This window comes from Mobula hypostoma, chromosome 25 (genome assembly GCF_963921235.1).
Source record: "Mobula hypostoma chromosome 25, sMobHyp1.1, whole genome shotgun sequence".
In the NCBI taxonomy this organism is placed as follows: Eukaryota; Metazoa; Chordata; class Chondrichthyes; order Myliobatiformes; family Myliobatidae; genus Mobula; species Mobula hypostoma.
Window position 1 is genome coordinate 24,605,087 of NC_086121.1, and position 19,476 is coordinate 24,624,562.

The 19,476-nt window shown below is 44.4% G+C and overlaps 1 protein-coding gene across 5 annotated transcripts in view; it reads right to left on the reverse strand.

The window, feature by feature from the left end:
* Positions 1–1,823: 1,823 nt before the first annotated feature.
* The window catches only part of clcnk (chloride channel K), a 66,501-nt gene continuing 48,848 nt past the window's right edge, over positions 1,824–19,476 (reverse strand). For 3 of the 5 annotated variants that reach the window (XM_063033079.1, XM_063033080.1, XM_063033075.1), the window contains 7 exons: positions 17,111–17,221; positions 15,797–16,010; positions 14,363–14,496; positions 14,068–14,165; positions 12,303–12,386; positions 5,824–5,910; positions 1,824–4,204 (listed from right to left, as the gene is read on the reverse strand). In XM_063033079.1, coding sequence (XP_062889149.1) covers positions 4,151–4,204; positions 5,824–5,910; positions 12,303–12,386; positions 14,068–14,165; positions 14,363–14,496; positions 15,797–16,010; positions 17,111–17,221 — 782 coding nt within the window. In that variant the 3' untranslated portion in view covers positions 1,824–4,150. The remainder of the gene's footprint in view (positions 4,205–5,823; positions 5,911–12,302; positions 12,387–14,067; positions 14,166–14,362; positions 14,497–15,796; positions 16,011–17,110; positions 17,222–19,476) is intronic. The other 2 variants (XM_063033077.1, XM_063033078.1) reach the window with 2 other exon arrangements.

Genomic DNA, 19,476 nt, shown 5'->3' on the forward strand with positions numbered 1-19,476 from the left:
GAAAGTGGGAGGAGGAGGGGGAGATCCAAAATGATAGGAGAAGACAGGAGGGGGAGGGATGGAGCCAAGAGCTGGACAGGTGATTGGCAAAAGGGATATGAGAGGATCATCGGACAGGAGGCCCAGGGAGAAAGAAAAGGGGGAGGGGGGAAAAGCCCAGAGGATGGGCAAGGAATATAGTGAGAGGGCCAGAGGGAGAAAAAGGAAAGTGACAGAAAGAATGTGTGTATATAAACAAATAACGGATGGCGTACGAGGGGGAGGCAGGGCATTAGCAGAAGTTTGAGAAGGCAATGTTCGTGCCATCAGGTTGGAGGCTACCCAGAGGGAATATAAGGTGTTGTTCCTCCAACCTGAGTGTGGCTTCATCTTTTCAGTAGAGGAGACCGTGGATAGACATATCAGAATGGGAATGAGACATGGAATTAAAATGTGTGGCCACTGAGAGATCCTGCTTTCTCTGGCGGACAGAGCGTAGGTGTTCAGCGAAATAATCTCCCAGTCTGTGTCGGGTCTTGTCAATATATAGAAGGTCACATTGGGAGCACTGGACGCAGTATATCACCCCAGCCGACTCACAGGTGAAGTGTTGCCTCACCCAGAAGGACTGTCTGGGGCCCTAAATGGTAGTGAGGGAGGAAGTGTAAGGGCATGTATAGCACTTGTTCCGCTTACAAGGATAAGTGCCAGGAGGGAGATCAGTGTCCTCCTTTTTTAAAGAAAGGAGCTTCCCTTCCTCCACCATCAACTCTGCTCTCAAACGCATCTCTCCAATTTCATGCACATCTGCTCTCACTCCATCCTCCCGCCACCCCACTAGGAATAGGGTTCCCCTGGTCCTCACCTACCACCCCACCAGCCTCCGGGTTCAACATATAATTCTCCGTTACTTCCGCCACCTCCAACGGGATCCCACCACTAAGCACATCTTTCCGCGCCCCCCCCGCTTTCCGCAGGGATTGCTCCCTACGCGACTCCCTTGTCCATTCGTCCCCCGCATCCCTCCCCACTGATCTCCCTCCTGGCACTTATCCTTGTAAGCAGAACAAGTGCTACACATGCCCTTACACTTCCTCCCTTACCATCATTCAGGGCTCCAGACAGTCCTTCCAGGTGAGGCAACACTTCTCCTGTGAGTCGGCTGGGGTGATATACTGCGTCCAGTGCTCCCGATGTGGCCTTCTATATATTGGCAAGACCCGACGCAGACTGGGAGACCGCTTTGCTGAACACCTATGCTCTGTCCGCCAGAGAAAGCAGGATCTCCCAGTGGCCACACATTTTAATTCTACATCCCATTCCCATTCTGACATGTCTATCCACAGCCTCCTCTACTGTGAAGATGAAGCCACACTCAGGTTGGAGGAACAACACCTTATATTCCGTCTGGGTAGCCTCCAATCTGATGGCATGAACATTGACTTCTCTAACTTCCGCTAGGCCCCACCTCCCCCTCGTACCCCATCCGTTATTTATTTATATACACACATTCTTTTTCTCTCTCTCCTTTTTCTCCCTCTGTCCCTCTCACTATACCCCTTGCCCATCCTCTGGGTTTCCCCCCCTCCTCCTTTTCTTTCTTGCATGAGAGGTCCCATGATCCTCTCGTATCCCCTTTTGCCAATCAGCTGTCCAGCTCTCGGCTCTATCCCTCCCCCTCCTGTCTTCTTCTATCATTTCGGATCTCCCCCTCCCCCTCCCACTTTCAAATCCCTTACTCACTCTTCCTTCAGTTAGTCCTGACGAAGGGTCTCGGCCCGAAACGTCGACTGCACCTCTTCCTAGAGATGCTGCCTGGCCTGCTGCGTTCACCAGCAACTTCGATGTGTGTGGCTTGAATTTCCAGCATCTGCAGAATTCCTCGTGTTTGGATTTGTTAGACTGATGGAGGTTGCAACTGCCAGGAGGGGGACAACTGCTCGCTTTTCCTCTTGCCTCTTCTTTTCTCGCCACCTGCCCATCACCTCTCCCTACTGCCCTTCCTTCTTTCCCATTCTCCCATGGTCCACTCTCCTCTCGTATCAGATTGCTCCTTCTTCAGCCTTTTCCACCAGTCACCCCCCAAGCTTCCTACCCCCCCCATCCACCTCGCTTCACCTTTCACCTTCTGGCTCGTGCTCCTTCCCTCCCTTATTCTGGCTCCCTCTCCCTTCCTTTCCAGTCCTGACGAAGGATGTCGCCCAAAATGTTGACTGTTTATTCCTTTCCTTCAGATGCTGCCTGACCTGCTGAGTTTCTCCAGCATTTTGTGTGCGTTAATCTGACCGTATATCCTGTCTGTGCCTCTCATTTTTTATATATCTCTATCAGTTCTTTCCTCAGTCTCCTTTCCTCCAGGAAAAGCAAGCCCAACCTACCCAATCTCTTCCCATAACTACAGTCCTCCATTCCAGGCAACACCCTGGCAAATCTCCTCTGCACTCTCTCCAATGTAACCATATCCTTCCTGTAATGTGACCATACTGGCATTCATAGCAAGAGGATTTGAGTACAGGAGCAGGGAGGTACTACTGCAGTTGTACAAGGCCTTGGTGAGACCACACCTGGAGTATTGTGTGCAGTTTTGGTCCCCTAATCTGAGGAAAGATATCCTTGCCATAGAGGGAGTACAAAGAATGTTCACCAGATTGATTCCTGGGATGGCAGGACTTTCATATGATGAAAGATTGGATCGACTAGGCTTATACTCGTTGGAATTTAGAAGATTGAGGGGGGATCTTATTGAAATGTATAAAATCCTAAAGGGATTGGACAGGCTAGATGCAGGAAGATTGTTCCTGATGTTGGGGAAGTCCAGAACGAGGGGTCACAGTTTGAGGATAAAGGGGAAGCCTTTTAGAACCGAGACGAGGAAAAACTTCAGACAGAGAGTGGTTAATCTGTGGAATTCTCTGCCACAGGAAACAGTTGAGGCCAGTTCATTGGCTATATTTAAGAGGGAGTTAGATATGGCCCTTGTGGCTAAAGGGATCGGGGGGTATGGAGGGAAGGCTGGTACAGGGTTCTTAGTTGGATGATCAGCCATGATCATACTGAATGGCGGTGCAGGCTCGAAGGGCTGAATGGCCTACGCCTGCACCTATTTTCTATGTTTCTATGTTTCTATAAGTGGACGTAATACTCCAAATGCAGGCAAACTAGTTGCAACAAATGCTCCAACTTTTAAATGCCCTGGCCTAGGAAGGCAAGAATGCAAAGTGCCTTCTTCAGCACCTCGGTACTGGTGTTTCCTCCTTCAGGGAACTGTGGCCCCGCCATTTAATCAATATTCTTTGTTGATGTCCTACCACTAATGCAGCAAGAACGTTTCAGGGTTTTCAGAAATGTGCTTTCAGGCCAAACATTTGTAAGGAGAGGGTCAGGTGAGTGAAAGCTTGGAAACTGAATGCAGAGCCACCAGTGATGGAGCCATTAACGTCAGGCACAAGTGAGTGACCAGAGCTACAGAAAAGCTCGGAAGGGCTCAATGAAGTTTCAAACTCAGTTCCTGAGAAAATAGGAGTTAGAAAACAAAGAAGGTGATAGTATAAAATCACACTAGTTCAACAAGGAATGGACTGACAGATGATTGTAACCTAGAATCGTATATTGTACAATCCCGATTTCAACACAGATAGACACAACATGGAAGGCAGAATGAGGGAAATCGCCCCTGGTCAGGTGTCTTACCTCATAAACCTGCCAATCCGAACGTGGCTAACATTAAGCGACAACAGTTCAGCAGACCCTTGTTTGGCTGGGCAGGGGTAGACCATAATTTGCTTCTGACATCAGTTCTAACTTTCCCTTTCCTTACATAAAGCATTTTACTTAGAAAACAAGAAATTTTCATACTGAATGTTAAAATTAAATTATTACAGTTCCCCCCCATAAAACCTAATTAGACAACTCGCCTGATCCTTATCATTTAATTTTTTAAATATTTTATATTATTAATAGTTCACAACTCATTTTGTTGTAGGGAAGTAAGTTCAGTGTATTATTAAACATTTTGGAATGTAATTGTGTATTTGTGAGGACACACGACCTTTGGGTGTTTACTGTTGGTAAACATCTGTGTACTGCATGGAACATCTTGTTAAAATAATGTCAGGACAAGACTGCAGGATGGCCTGAAAAAATAGCACATGTTTCTTCTCTTCTGTGGTAATTATGACTTGACTGGGATGCGCCCGTTTGCCAGGTCTTCAATCACTTTCTTTAGCTGAGAGAAAACAGAGATTTCAGTTATTGTAGCCCACAGCACAACCAGCGACATCACAAGAGCATCTGAATACACAAGCGACATCACAATCCCAAGCAATGGTGTGAGGGCCTTGGCAAATCCTGTCATGGTCGCTCATGACAGGAGCTTCATTTGATCCTCTCCACCCATGCTACCCAAAATCCCAGCTCTTCTCCATAACGGAAGTCTGACAGTAAAGTATCCGTCTGATATAATCATTAGTGCAGGGAGGTCAGAGACCATTTTAGAGCAGGGCTCTCAACCTGGGATCTATGGACCCCTCGGTTAATGGTAGGGGCCCATGGTATAAAAAGGGTTTGGGACCCCCTGCCTTAGAGTCTCTCTCTCTCTCTCACACACCCACACACACAATGCTGGAGGAGTTCAGCACGCCAAGCAGCATCTATGGAAAGGAATAAAGAGTTGATGTTTTGGGCCGAGACCCTTCTTCAGGATCCTCAGTGTGACCTGTTGAGCTCCCCCAGTACTTTGTCTGTGTTACTCTGGATTCCCACCATCTGTAGAACCTCTTGTGTTAGAGACCTTTCAGGGAGAGATGCAGGTGCAAATTAATTTTCAGCTCGGGAGAACTGCCCCCATAGTGTTAGTCCTGGGGGTTTGCGTATTGCTGCAAAAGGAATTTATAGATAGCACAGTACTTTTATAAAATCCTTACTATTTCAGTATCTGCCTTGCTTGCTTGTATTCCAATAATGCAGCAGTGAAGAAACCACTACATTTTGTTTAAAAATCCTAGCTGCTTATAGTACCGGGTATGCTACAGAGAAATGGACAAGTGATACACAGACCTGCGAAACAAACAGATTGGGCTTATTTACTGGCTCATTCATGAGCAACACAGTTTCTGCCTCAAAGCTCTGGAAATTCGGGTGCCGTCTGTGTGTGGAGTTTGAACGTCCTCCCTGTGACTGCCCGGTTTCCCCCCGGGAGCTCGGGTCCCTCCTGCGTCTCAGGGTCATGCCGGTGTAAGGTTAATTGGCCTCTACAAACTGCACCCGATTTGTAGGCGAATGTTAGAACCTGGAGAGAGGTGGTGGGAGTGTGTGGAGAATAAAACACGATTAATATAAATGTGTCCTTGACAGTGAATGCAGACTCGGTCGGTCAAGGATCCTGTTTCTGAGCTGGATGACTCTAATTCACTAGTGGTCGGCCTCTGTGCGCTGGTTTTGTTTGATGTACAGTATGTGATTTTGAAATGTTAATATCTGGGGTCCTTTCCCGTTAGTCTTGCTGGCACAGGAAGGTGGTGGAACAGGGCGCAAAAATTCCTCATTTGATCCTCAGAGGAACCAAACTCCTCCTGAACAGAACTGCTAATCTAATAAACCAGCAACAATCTTAAAAGGCAAATTGGGCTTGTTGATTAAATCACTCTTGCTCAACAGTTAGAGCTGTGGTCGTACAGGTTTATTCCTAGCGTCTGGTCCCGTGTGTTCTTAAAGCCAGGTTCTTAGCACTTAACACATCTGCGTCATACTCCATACCTGCTCAAGGATAAAGTTGGTGCACAATGTTTCAAAGTTACGCATGAGCTTACTTTAAAGTTCCAATTATCTTTCCTCGTCATGTCTTACCTCAGTTCTGGTTACAAAGCCAATAACCCTGCCTGCCGAAATGACAAACGTGTGTTGAAGGACAAGAAGTTCAAACAGTTTATGGGCCTGAAAATAGATTGGATGTTTTAATATTTCTCAGTACAATTTCCATACCATTCCTATTTATTATTCCTGCAGGTGGCACCTGGCTGTTAAAGATAGAAAGTGACGGCTGATTGCAAACCACTTAACACATTAATCAAGCCCCAGCTAAATTGTGTGATGAATTTTAAAACGTTTGCAGCTTAATTTCAGACAAGACAGGCGTAATTTGCGGAAAAGTAATATTTACCTCTCTTAAATGCAACAGTATTCAAAAACCAGTCAGTATATTTTTTTAGGGAACCAAACAGCCTAATGTATACATTGAATATCCAGATACACTCATACCTGCCTTTGCTATTAATCATTTTTTATAATGTTTCAAAACATTTGAATCATGCCTGCAGTGTTTTAGTAAGAGATTATTGGGTTCTTTATCAATTTACGTCCCTGGTGCCAGTTATGACTAACTTAAATTTCTAACCGGTTATAGACGTGCCAGTAACATTGCCAATCTAATCCACTTGTACTGTTGCATTGGCACCATCATTCTGGCCCATACTAGATGACCTTCACCTCTGCCCCAATCCAGAAAAGGGACTACGCAGAAGCAGATGACGATGGAGTCTGGAATTGAGTGAGTCAATAACAAAAGGTCAAAATACACTTTATTATCAAAGTATGTATAAATTATACAAGCTTGAGATTCATCTGCTTACAGGCAGCCACACAACAAGAAACTCGAAACAGCGAATGCGTAGAGAGAGAGAGAGAGAGAGAGAGAGAGAGGGAGAGAGAGAGGACAAATCAAATCAAATCACACAAACATTAAAGCAAGCATCAGCATTCAGAATGAAACTGAGTCGAAGCCTGAAGCTCAGAGCAGCCTGGATCGGCCAGAGTCTCAGTCCATCACATGCAGGCTATACATGCAAGAAAGATGCAGGCTGGGCCAGTGAATGGTGGCCAATACAACATTACAAACGGATTAAATTGGCAATGTTAGTGATATGTCTCTACTGGATAAAAATTTCAGTTTTTCATCCCAGGCAGCAAGGGATGTAGATCGATAAAGAACTCAATATTCTCTAACTAAAGCACTCAAGAGGTCATGATCTAAATGTTTTGAAGCATTATAAAAAGTGATGATGTAGCGTAATACAGGTGGGAGTGTATTTAGATATGGGAGCAGGTGGATAGTCCGAACTATCATTTTATAGCCCGATCTATGGTTGTATAGCCTGAGCTATAGTTGTATAGTCCGAGCTATGGTTGTATAGTCCAGGTTATGGTTGTATAGTCTGAGTTATGGTTGTTTAGTCCAAGCTATGGTTGTTTAGCCCAAGACCTGGATGTGTAGACCTGATTACAGAATGTGCAGTTTCCACAATATTGCAAATGAAGTAGGGTGTTGCACATTCACCAATGACAGCATCTAGGTACCGTTCATCATTGTTAAGTGCCGTGTCACATGACGTGGGCGATCATAGTCTTTAACCATGTTTGTTCTTGGCAAATTTTTCTACAGAAGTGGTTTGCCATTGCCTTCTTCTGGGCAGTGTCTTTACAAGACGGGTGACCCCAGCCATTATTAATACGCTTCAGAGATTGTCTGCCTGGCGTCAGTGGTCGCATAACCAGGACTTGTGATCACATGACCATCCCCCTGCTCCCATGGGGCTTCACGTGACCCTGATCGGGGGGTGGGGGGGTGGCTAAGCAGGTGCTACACCTTGCCCCAGGGTGACCTGCAGGCTAGTGAAGGGGAGGAGCACCTTACACCTCCTTTGGCAGGGACGTATCTCTGACCTGCCGCCCAACAGCAATTGTTACCAATAGCAATTAACACATTAGTGTGCCTCCAGCTACTTCACAGAGAGAGAAAAAAACACATGCAAAATGATGAGTGTGAAACATTGGGAATATGAAAATCTGAAATAATATCTAAAATTATGGAAATATCTACAGAGAAACCAAGAGTTAATGTTTTGGGTCAGACCTCTAGTTGTTTAAAAAGAATTATAGTGACTTCATCACAAAAAAGTAACACCAGCAGCTTTTTTCCTATCATAGCGTTGATTCTTAATTGCCTTTGTGTGAGGATTCAGACGATTTTTTTTCCTTTTGAAGAGTACTTGTTCATTTTAAGCTACAAATTACCTATAAGAACATTATTATCAGCATGAGTGAGAATTCAGCAGGAAGCTGTGTTTTGTTTACAGCAGGAGAGAGTTGCAAAATCAAAGCAGCAACTTGTTCTGAGTGCGGCAGACTAGCTGCAGGGTGCTGAGGTTAATTTAAACCTTCGTATAACTGTTTTATTTTCAGCAGGAGGAAAGCGGTGAAACTTACAGAGCTGTGCTGATTGCAGAGGTGAGCTGTTGCATATCGGGGTCAAAGGGAGCAATTAATCCCTGCCCCTGGTAGCAGAAAATGGGCAACAAAACCTTTGCAGGTTGCGAGCTCACTCCTAAGTTACTTACAGCCTGTTATGCCACTGGTGTTTAGGGCAGCTATGAAAGCTTTCCATCTCTGTCTGTCCATACAGTTGCATGCCAATATAGGAAAGCTCTCATTGCTGTTTCTGTGACAATTTTGTTTTGCCGGCCAGGGTTGTTAGCCCTGAGCTGAACCCCTGAACCTGGAGGACCGGTGGACCACTCTTAGTCTGGCCTTTACCCTTTGACCTGTTTGGCATGGGTGACCCCACCGAGAGCCAAAGCCCAAGGTCCTAATTCCAGCTGACATAGCTCCCTGGGTCGTTGAGGCATGCAAGCCTCCCAGCCCCACAGCAAAGTTGTAGTCCTCTAGTCCTTAGCCATGGTGCTTAATTTTACATTAACAAATGGCACCATCTAGGTAGTGGTGCCAACAGCAATTAACAAATTAGTGTGCCTCAAAATACTTCACAGAAAAAAGTGCTTCTAAAATGATTGGTGTGAAACATCCATCCATTTCTCTCCTCGAGTGAAGTCATGTCTATCTTGATTTACACAGTGAAAGTTGGTAGGCTATTCAACACAATGCTCTGCCATCTCCTGGAAGTACACTTGGGAATGACCATGGACCTCCCAATTAATTTATAACTGTTTAAATCATCTAAAGCAGGGGTTCCCAACCTGGGGTCCTCAGATCCTTTGCTTAATGGTCTTGGTCTACGGTATAAAAAAAGTTGAGACCCCCTGATCTAAATGTAGAAGGAGCCTGAACCTGAGATCTGCCCGATCTCTACTCCATCTCTAAGCCCAGAATGGAGTCAAAGACCTGACCACACTCACTGGCGAGGGAATGTTATGGATCACAGTTACGGAAAGTATGTTTTTAAAAGTATTAAAGCTTTCTTTTTCCATCTTCTTATTCTCCCCCACCTGAGTTCCATTAGACAATCATTGGAAGTTTGAGCCTGTGTCAGCAGTTTTCCAAAGTGGTGATGTCCCTCAGTCTGCCAGAGTGGAATTCACAAACTCCAGCCTTGGGCTGGTGCCTGCAGTGGCTGAGACTCAGGTCACCGACGTTCTGGCTCCACGACCCCAACAGGAACCCATGTGCTCCAGGCACCAAGAAGCATAAAGGCTGGGATTTAAATATAGGGTGGAGCCTCTGCGAAGCAGTCGCACAACTTTCATATTCCTGGATTTGTCAGGCAGACAGCTGCCGGAGCTCAAATCCTCGTCCTTTTTAGTTCTGTCTCAGTTGATCATTTTGGTTACAGTAGGGTGCTTTGCTAGAGGGTCAAGAGACTGTGTCGCACACACAATTGAAACCGTCATGTTGCTGAAGACATTGTAATCAATATGGATTGAAAATATCAAGTAAGAGAACAGAGTGATAACCTGACTATCATGGAATTTTTGGTCGGTGACATTTCAACACTACTATTAAGTCTATCCAGGCAAATGTACAATAATGCAACATTGATTGACAAATATCAAATTAAAAGTCTTTTCATTTCTGATATATGATGAAATATTTTTTTCCTCTCTTCGTAAGCAATGACTGAATGATTTTTTGGTAGTTTTAGCCAAATTGAGAAATGTTACTGCCCCATAGCATGAAACATCTCTAATTCAGTGTTAATCAGCATTACACTGGTACTCCTGTTCAGGGAAGACACAGCTGACCTGAGTAAATGAAAATACTATGCCAAGTATGATAGATGATACTCTTCTCAGTCTGTAGTAAAGCATATGGTTAGGTTACAGTTGAGGAAGATTACTTTGTATGAGCCCATTTTGTATCTGATCTTGGACAGCTAATGGTTTCCTGTCAATGGAAGAAATCAATGCATTCCCCAACATAGATATCCTTCACCCTGATATTAAAGTTATTGAAAAATATACTGGAAAGGTCTGGCCAGTTCCGTGATGGTTAGCACAACACTTTACAGTCCAGGTGACCCGGGTTCAATTCCCGCTGCTGCTTGTATGGAGTTTGTACGTTCTCCCCATGACCGTGCGGGTTTCCTGCAGGCGCTACGGTTTCCTCCCACTGTCCAAAGACCTACTGGTTGGCAGGTTAAATGGTCATTGTAAATTGTCCTGTGATTAGGCTAGGATTAAATCGGGGGACTGCTGGGAGACACGGCCGGAAGGGCTGAAAGGGCCGATTCCACACTGTATCTCAATAAATAAAAAAAAAATAAAAACTCCCTGCGCATTTACACAAACTACAATATGTGAGATATCAGGCAAATGGAAGCACAGACACAAGAAAGCTGCAGATGCTGGAAATCCGGAACGAAACACAAAAGGTGCTGGAAGAACTCAGCAGGTCAGGCAGCATCTAAGGAAGGAAATGAACAATCGATGTTTCAGGCTGAGATCCTTCATCGTGTCTGGAAAGAATGAAGACAGAAGTCAGATTAAAGGGGAGGGGAGGGTGGAGGAATTGGGTGGGGCAGGGGGGATGAAAGGGAATGATGTGAGAAGCTGGGAGGGGATAGGTAAAGGGCTGAATAAGATGGAATCTGTTAGGAGAGGACAGTAGACCATGGAATAAAGGGAAGGAGGTGGTGAACCAGAGGGAGGAAGATGCGGGTTATTTGGTGGTCATGAGGGAGGGACAGGGAAATGGAAATGTCAGCCGACTGGCTCAAGAGACTTCACCAACGCCTAACTCTCCCCTTCCTCCCCACTCCGACATTTCAGAACATTTTCTGTTTCACTTGAGTCTAGGTGATAGATAAATGACACTGGCAACTCTGCTCAGCCCGTGCAGCTCCGCCTCTGAGTGAGAGGGTTTCAGGTTAAAGATCCTGTCCCAGACGTGAGTGCGTGAACAAGATAGACAACCTAGCTGTAAGGCACTGTTCCATGGAGGAGAGTGAGCAGTTTCAAGTTCCTGGGTGTCAAGGTCTCTGAGGATCTAACCTGGTCCCAACATATCGATGCAGTTATAAAGAAGGCAAGACAGTGGCTATACTTCATTAGGAGTTTGAAGAGATTTGGCATGTCAACAAATACACTCAAAAACTTCTATAGATGTACTGTGGAGAGCATTCTGACAGGCCAGATCACTGTCTGGTATGGGGGCGGGGGTCGCTACAGCACAGGACCGAAAAAAGCTGCAGAGGGTTGTAAATTTAGTCAGCTCCATATCGGGTACTAGCCTACAAAATACCCAGGACATCTTCAAGGAGTGGTGTCTCAGAAAGGCAGCGTCCATTATTAAAGACCTCTAGCACCCAGGGCATGCCCTTTTCTCACTGTTACCATCAGGTAGGAGGTACAAAAGCCTGAAGACACACACTCAGTGATTCAGGAACAGCTTCTTCCCCTCTGCCATCTGATTCCTAAATGGGCATTGAACCTTTGGACACTACCTCACTTTTTTAAAATATATATTATTTCCATTTTTGCATGATTTTTAATCTATTCAATATACAGTATACTGCAATTGGTTTTCTTATTTATTATTATTATTTTATTTTGGGTTTTTTTCTTATTATGTATTGCATTGAACTGCGGCTGCTAAGTTAACAAATTTCACATCACCTGCTGGTGATAATAAACCTGATTCTGATGATTATATTCCGTCTTCCAGTTCAAGTGTTCATCTACATGGAGATGATTTTTAAAAAAAAAACCTTGGCACTGTTTGAGGAAGAGAAAAGGATTGTCTTACCGATATTTTCCCCTTGCTACGCCTGACACAAACGCAGGTCATTCACGACTTTTTCCTTAAGCCTTCTGTATGCCCAGTTACAAACAGACACCATATGTGCATGTGTGTGTTGAGCTACATGCAGAAACACACTCAGGAAACAGTTCAATCTTTTATTTCTAATTAATTATGATGAATATTAGATTAGGGTTTAGGACTAACCCTGCAAAATGATTGCAATTATAGTCTAAACCTGTGTATATCCTGATTCTCAGTTTCATATCAATTTCCTTCCCAGACTTTGATTTATTTACCTGATGTAGTGATGTACTTGGAGAGAGTTGGAAGGTTATTGGATCAATATGCCATTTTCCCTTAGGGTTTTCGTCCACTTCCTTCTGCAAACAAAAAGACTGATTTCAACCTGAGGTTTCTCTTTCGCAGCAATGCTATGACAACATTTATTCCGGAATTATAGATGAAGGAACTAAACAGACCTTTTCTCTCCCATTGTCCGGCATCGGTTTGGAATTCGGCTGGGCTCTTCTGATCCTTGATGTCAAATTTGACTCCCCATCCTTTTTTATGTCATGGACCAATACCATTAAGCAAGGGATCTGTGAACCCCAGTTTGGGAATCTCCGCTCTAAGGAAACCTTTGGATCATATTATCTGCGCCAAGAATGGCCACTTTCATGTCTGCCCTACTCCACACTCTCCGCTCTTGAAACTTCCGTCCACGCCTCTGGCAATTCCTGCACACTTCCAGTTGCATCATTTCATACTCCATAAACTGAGGTCCTCCAGAGCTCTCCTGCTGGTGTCCCAACCGTTTAACTCTTGGCCATGTCCTAGCTAATCTGCAGTGGCTCCTGATTAAATGTTGCCCGTTTTAAACTTCTCATCCTTATTCGCAATCCACAGCCTTCATCATCTGTAAATCTCTTCAAGCCCTATAATCCCCTCAAGCAATCTCCACTCCATTGAATATGGCTCTTCATCATCACTAAATTTGTTTGTACACCATTACTAGTCTACACTTCATCTGCCTTTGCCTTAAGCTTTGGAATTGTTCCCCTCCCCCAAAACCTCTCCACCTCTTTTTCTTCATTTAAGTTCAAGTTCAAATTCAAGGTTATTGTCATCAATGCATGCATACCTATGTAAAACTGCCATGAAAATTACCTTCTTATAGCAGAGGCACAGTACCTTGCAAGATAAGGACAAACGTAAGTTGGCATGAATTTAAATTCTCTTTTTAACCTACTTCATTATCCAAGTTTTCCATTATTATCAAATGTGACCTTGAGTTGTTTGATGCCATGTTCTGCTTGGTAATGCCTCAAAGCATTTTAACAGTTCAGATATTATGATATTAAGAGAACCAAATGACAGGAGGTTAGTTCTGGAAGTGGAGATCAAGAAATGGATCAGCCAAGATCTTGTTGAATGGCGAAGGCTGCTTCTGTATTTTTAAACATTCTTATAACTTTGACTGGGAAGAAAAGCAATAGCTTGGATTCAAGATTGCTAACAAATAGAAGATGATTTTCTTAAAGACAATCATGGATGGCATGCTAGAGAGTCTGCAATATTATTGTTTTTAAAAACTCTATTTTTCCAGAATTTTAGTCTGACGCGGAAATTCAGTCATAATATTTCCTTAGATTGTGCAATAGCTGGGTTAAAAGATCAAATAATGAGCCATAATTAATCGTGAAATTAGGCTCTTCCAGTATATTATCAAAGAGGGTTAATAATAACAGTACAGGTGACCCGGGTTCAATTCCTGCCACTGCCCGTAAGGAGTTTCTACGTTCTTCCCAAGACCACGTGGGTTTCCTCTGGGTGCTCTGGTTTCCTCCCACATTGCAAAAACATACTGGTTGGTAGGTTAATTGGTTATTGTAAATAGTCCCATGATTGAGCTAGGATTAAATCGGGGGGGGGTGGGGCATTGATGGGCAGTGTCATACAAAGGGCCAGAAGGCTCTATTCCATACCGTGTCTAAATAAATAAAATAAATTAATAAGCGAGACCATTCAGCCCATCATTCCAGTGCCCAGCAGTCTGCTTACCAGCGGCAAATTTTCTTCGCGGCTTTTCTGTTCTGCTTGAGTCTGAAGAAAATTGGTAAGTTCGCTCCTTTGAACGGATCCCACGAGCACCATGGACTCTGGCAACAGAAATCAAACCTCTGCTTAGGCTCTGTGTTACGAAGCAGCCAAAGTGAGAAGAAGCTGCAAAGCTCAAGACCTGAAGTAAAATGAAGGAAAGCATGAAAAAAAATGCAGAAGCTCACTCCGGTTGCCTGCACGTGTTGGAAAACTGAGGCTGGTGAAGAGGAGTTTCCACGATTTTGAAGTTTATTACCTGCATTCTCAACTACAGGATATACGGCATTGGAACTGGAGGTTATCACTTGCAGAATATCTCTGTAGCTGCTGCTTGGATCCACACACTTGAACTTGGTGTTCATGAACTGTTCCACTGTCACACTGTAAAAGCTGAAGAATGGATGAGTGCGATCGTACAGTAACAGGCAGATTCAACCTACTGACAGGCAGTGGTCTGAAGCAGTGCCGTGCGGGTGTCTAACGCCTGCGTGAGAAGCGGTATCACAGAGCGGGTTGGGCAGGCTGACTCCGGTTAGACCAACGACAAAGATGAGCAGAGTTTGAGAGGTGACGGGGAAAACATTAACCTAGGGCAATGGGTGTTCCTGGGCTGGGTGGGTGGTCGTAAAGTCACAGAGTTGTACAGCACAGAACCTGGCCCTTCGGCTCATCTCTTGCATGCTAACCAGGACTTCCACCTAAGCCAGTCCCATCTGTCCGTGTTTGGTCCATAACCCTCTAAACCACAGGTTCCCAACCGGGGGGTCCACAGATTCCTCGGTTAACGGTAAGGCTCCGTGGCGTAAAGAAGATTGGGAATGCCTGTTCTAAACCTTTCCTATCCATGTACCTGTCCAAGTGTCTTGAAAATGTTGTAGTTGCCCCTACCTCAGTCACTTCCTCTGGCAGCTTGCTCCATAGACGCATCACCCTCCACATGAAGAAGTTGTTCGTCAGGTCTCCTTTAAATATTCTCCTCTCCCCTTAAACCTGTGTCCCCACCTTTTGATTCCTGTTCCTTGGATTCCTTGTGCATTCACCCTATCCAAGCCCCCTCATGATTTTATAAGCCCCTTTAATGTCATCCACCCCGGAGTCTTCTATGCCCCAATAAAGTCTAAAACTGCTCAGCTTCTCTCTATGACTTTGGCCCTCGAATCTGGCAACAATCTTGTACAATTCCTCTTCGCACTCTTTCCAGCTTAGTGAAATGCTTCCTACAAAAGGGTAGCCAAAGCTGTACACATTCGTTCAGGTACGGCCTCACCAGCGTCTTGCCGCAATGTTATGAGGCAGAAACCGAGCCCCACACGCTCTCCTCCAGCTCTAAGGGAGGGGGAGAAAGGACGCAGGTCATCAGGTTACAATTACAGGGTGCGCAGGGTACCAAAGCTTCACTCAAACACACACCTCGCAACACACCCCATCATGATGATACACTTTAATATCAACCTGCACTGTACTCCTTTTTAGCTTCGATACTGAATTGTTTCACCTTTTCCTACCTCAGTGCACTGTGTAATGAGTTGATCTGTGCGAACAGCATGCAAAACAAGATATCTCAGCCCATGTGACAATAATAAACCAGTTCCAATTCATAAAACTCAAGCTAGTAAATTTCATTTGCATGCCTACCATCACCCATTCGTGCCTGCCACTCCCATCAACCTCCCACTGGAATCGTACATACCCAACATCAGTGCTCTGTATTCTGGGTAAATAGGGCAGCTTTTTCACAATGATGGCTCCGTCATAGAACGAAGGTTGCAACTTCTGTGCGATGGCGTTTGCCACAAGTACAGCCAGTAAAATAGGAAGAATATGAGCTATCTGCCCAGTGAGCTCGAAGACCAGTAGTGCTGTGGACAATGTATGGGTCACGGCTCCAGAGAACGCTGCTGCTCCTGTCAAGATAAACAAGAAGATTATTTCGTACTCTTTATGAGATTATCGGAGATACTGGCTACAGCTTCATGTCACAACCTAATCAGATGGGACTGCTCAAAGACAAAGCTTGGGTGCCATAGTAAGGGAATCTTGGCTAAATATAGATCAGAAATGGAAAGAGTGAGCAATTTCAAGTTCCTGGGTGTTAATATCTCTGAGGACCTATTCTGGGCCCAACATATTGGTGGGCTATGAAGGCAAGACAGCAGCTATATTTCATTAGGAGTTTGAGGAGATTTGGTATGACACCAAGAACACTCACAATTTTCCACATGGACCCTGGAGAGCATTCTAAGAGGCTACATCACCTTCTGGTATGGGGAGTGGGTGTGGTGTGGGGGCTACTGCACAGGATCGAAGTAAGCTTCAGAGAGTTGTAAAGTTAATCAGCTCCATCATGGACACCAGCCTCTGTAGTATCCAGGACATCTTCGAGGAGCTACGCCTCAGAAAGGCGGCGTCCGTCATTAAGGACCCCCATCACCCAGGACATGCCTTGTTCTCATTGCTACCATCAGGAAGGCGGTACAGAAGCTTGAAGGCACACACTCAGTGACTCAGGAACACCTTCTTTCCCTCTACCATCCGATTTCTGAATGGACATTGAACCCATGAACACTATCTCACTATTTCTTTTATTTCTATTTTTTTGCACTACTTTTTCAACTTAACTATTTAATAAATGTATAACTACTGTAATTCACAGTGTTCTTCTCTCTATTATTCCGTATTTCATTGTACTGCTGCCATAAGATTAACAAATTTCACGTCATATGCCGATGGTATTAAACCAGATTCTGAAATATGGGGTTATATGCATTCAGAGGAATAAAGTGAAAAAGGGTTTGATGGTCCAGGATTCAGGTAATCAAGCAGCCTCATAACTGACCTATACTGACCCTTTCCCCGAGGATGGTAGCAAATCTCCTGACTGGGATACTCCATCGCATCTGCAGTGCAAGGGACTATTTAGGACTACTCCTGCAGGGTAGGTCGGGGGAGATAAACCAACAATGTAGTAGCAGATTTAGAAAGTTCAGTATCATCACATACTTGCCTGCAAGGGCATATCCCCCTGGGATTATTGGGTTCAGTACGCCTTCTGACTTGATGCCATTAGGAAATATAGAAACCATTAGTTCTCCCACAGTACGACCTATAACAGCACCTACACAACCCAAAGGAGACAGGGAAGTACATTAGCTTTATAAACCCATTCTTTTCCACCAAAATAAAATGCGTATATAAAGTTCTCCTGAGAAAGGATTACATGCAAATCCTATTACCCCTCGGGTGGGAGGCTGAATTTCTAACTACAATTAACTTGAGGACAAATTCTATGTCCTTGTCTTTGTAGTCAACTATAATCAGACTAGATACATTCCTTTTCCATAAGAAAGCAGCTGTCTGTTCGCTACTGGTGACACCTGCATCCTCCCAGGCAAAGGAATTCCAGATATTACAGGAAGTTTCTACTCCAGACTGTCCGGAGGAGATGCTCAGTTCTACTCTAAGACAGATAATAAGAAGATAAGAAATAGGAGCAGGAGTAGACCATCTGGCCCATTGAACCTGCCCCGCCATTCAATAAGATCATGGCTGATCTGTCCGTAAACTCAGCTCCATCTACCTGCCTTTTCCCCATAACCCTTAATTCCCCTACTATGTAAAAATCTATCTAACTGTTTCTTAAATATATTTAGTGAGGAAGCCTCAAATGCTTCCCTGGACAGAGAATTCCACAGATTCACCACTCTCTGGGAAAAACAGTTTCTCCTCATCTCCATCCTAAATCTTCTCTCCCGAATCTTGAGGCAATGTCCCCTAGTTTTAGTCTCACCTACCAATGGAAACAACTTTCCTACTTCTATCTTATCTATCCCTTTCAAAATTTTGTGTGTTTCTATAAGATCCCCTCTCATTCTTCTGAACTCTAGAGAGAATAGTCCCAGGCAATTTAAACTCTCCTCATAGGTTAACCTCTTCATCCCTGGAATCAACCTGGTGAACCTCCTCTGCACTGCCTCCAAAGCCAGTATATCCTCCCTCAAGTATGGAGACCAGAACTGCACACAGTACTCCAGGTGCGGCCTCACAAGTACCCTGTACAGTTGCAGCATGACCTCCCTGCTCTTGAATTCAATCCCTCTAACAATGAAGGCCAACATTTCATTTGCTTTCTTAATAACCTGTTGGATTAAACTGATGAGAGGATTAAACTGTGATTCTATGTTATCAACGTAAGACTGTAAAATTCTTGAAAAATCACAGACTGAGCCTGTTCAACCTTACAATGAACCTTATCAGGAAAGGTGAGGGTTTGGAGGCAGGTGAATGGTTCAAGGTGAAAAATGTTTGAGACCTATATTCACCTCTAACAAGGTATAAGAAAATTAAAGCTTAAAATCCTGATGAAAGGACTTGGCCTGAAGTATCAACTCTTTATTCCTCTCCACAGATGCTGCCTGACCTGCCGAGTTCCTTCAGCAAACTGTGTGTGTTACTCTGGGGATTTCCAGGAGCTGCAGAATCCGCTGTGTTTAAGCACAAGCACTGAAAGGAGGAATGTGACGTTTAGCCAATTGAACCTTCTCCAACATCCATCAAGATTATGGCTGATTTTCTATCCACCACGATTTTCCTCCACCTTTCCTATGTCACCTGATTCATTTCATACCCAGAAAGCTAACATAGTCTGCTTCGAATGCAACGCACCAATAACCGGGCCTTCAGAGCCAACCATGGTAGAGAATTCCAGGAGTCACAGTCTTTCTTAATGAAGAAAATGCTCCTTGTTTCAATGCTGAACAACCTTCTCTTTATTCTGAGACTCTGACAATTGGATTTAGACACTTTACCCAGAGTAATCGTCCTTCCTACATCCACTCCTGACAGAATAGTCTAAGTTTCGGTGAGATTGTCTCTCATTCCTCCAGACTTGAATAACAAAGGTCTAGGTTACTCAATCCCTCACCATACAATACAACCTTCCATTTCATAATCCTTCCTTGTAGTCTTGTCCTGGTAAGTAATGTTTTTAAGTTAATAACTACTAAAACCTTCCAACCTGATGGTATGAATATTGATTTCTCCTTCCCATAAATAAATTTTCCCCTCCTCTTAATCTCTTACTAGCTCTTCCTTCAGTTAGTCCTGACGAAGGATCTCGGCCTGAAACGTCGACTGTACCTCTTCCTAGAGATGCTGCCTGGCCTGCTGTGTTCACCAGCAACTTTGATGCGTGTTGCTTTCCCCTCCCCTGTTCCCCACTCTGACCCTTTACTTCTTCTCATCTGCCTATTACTTCCCCCTGGGTCCCCTCCTCCTTCTCTTTCTCCTATGGTCCACTCTCCTCTCCTATTAGATTCTTTCTTCTCCAGACCTTGAGCTTTCCCACCCAACTGGCTTCACCTATCACCTTCC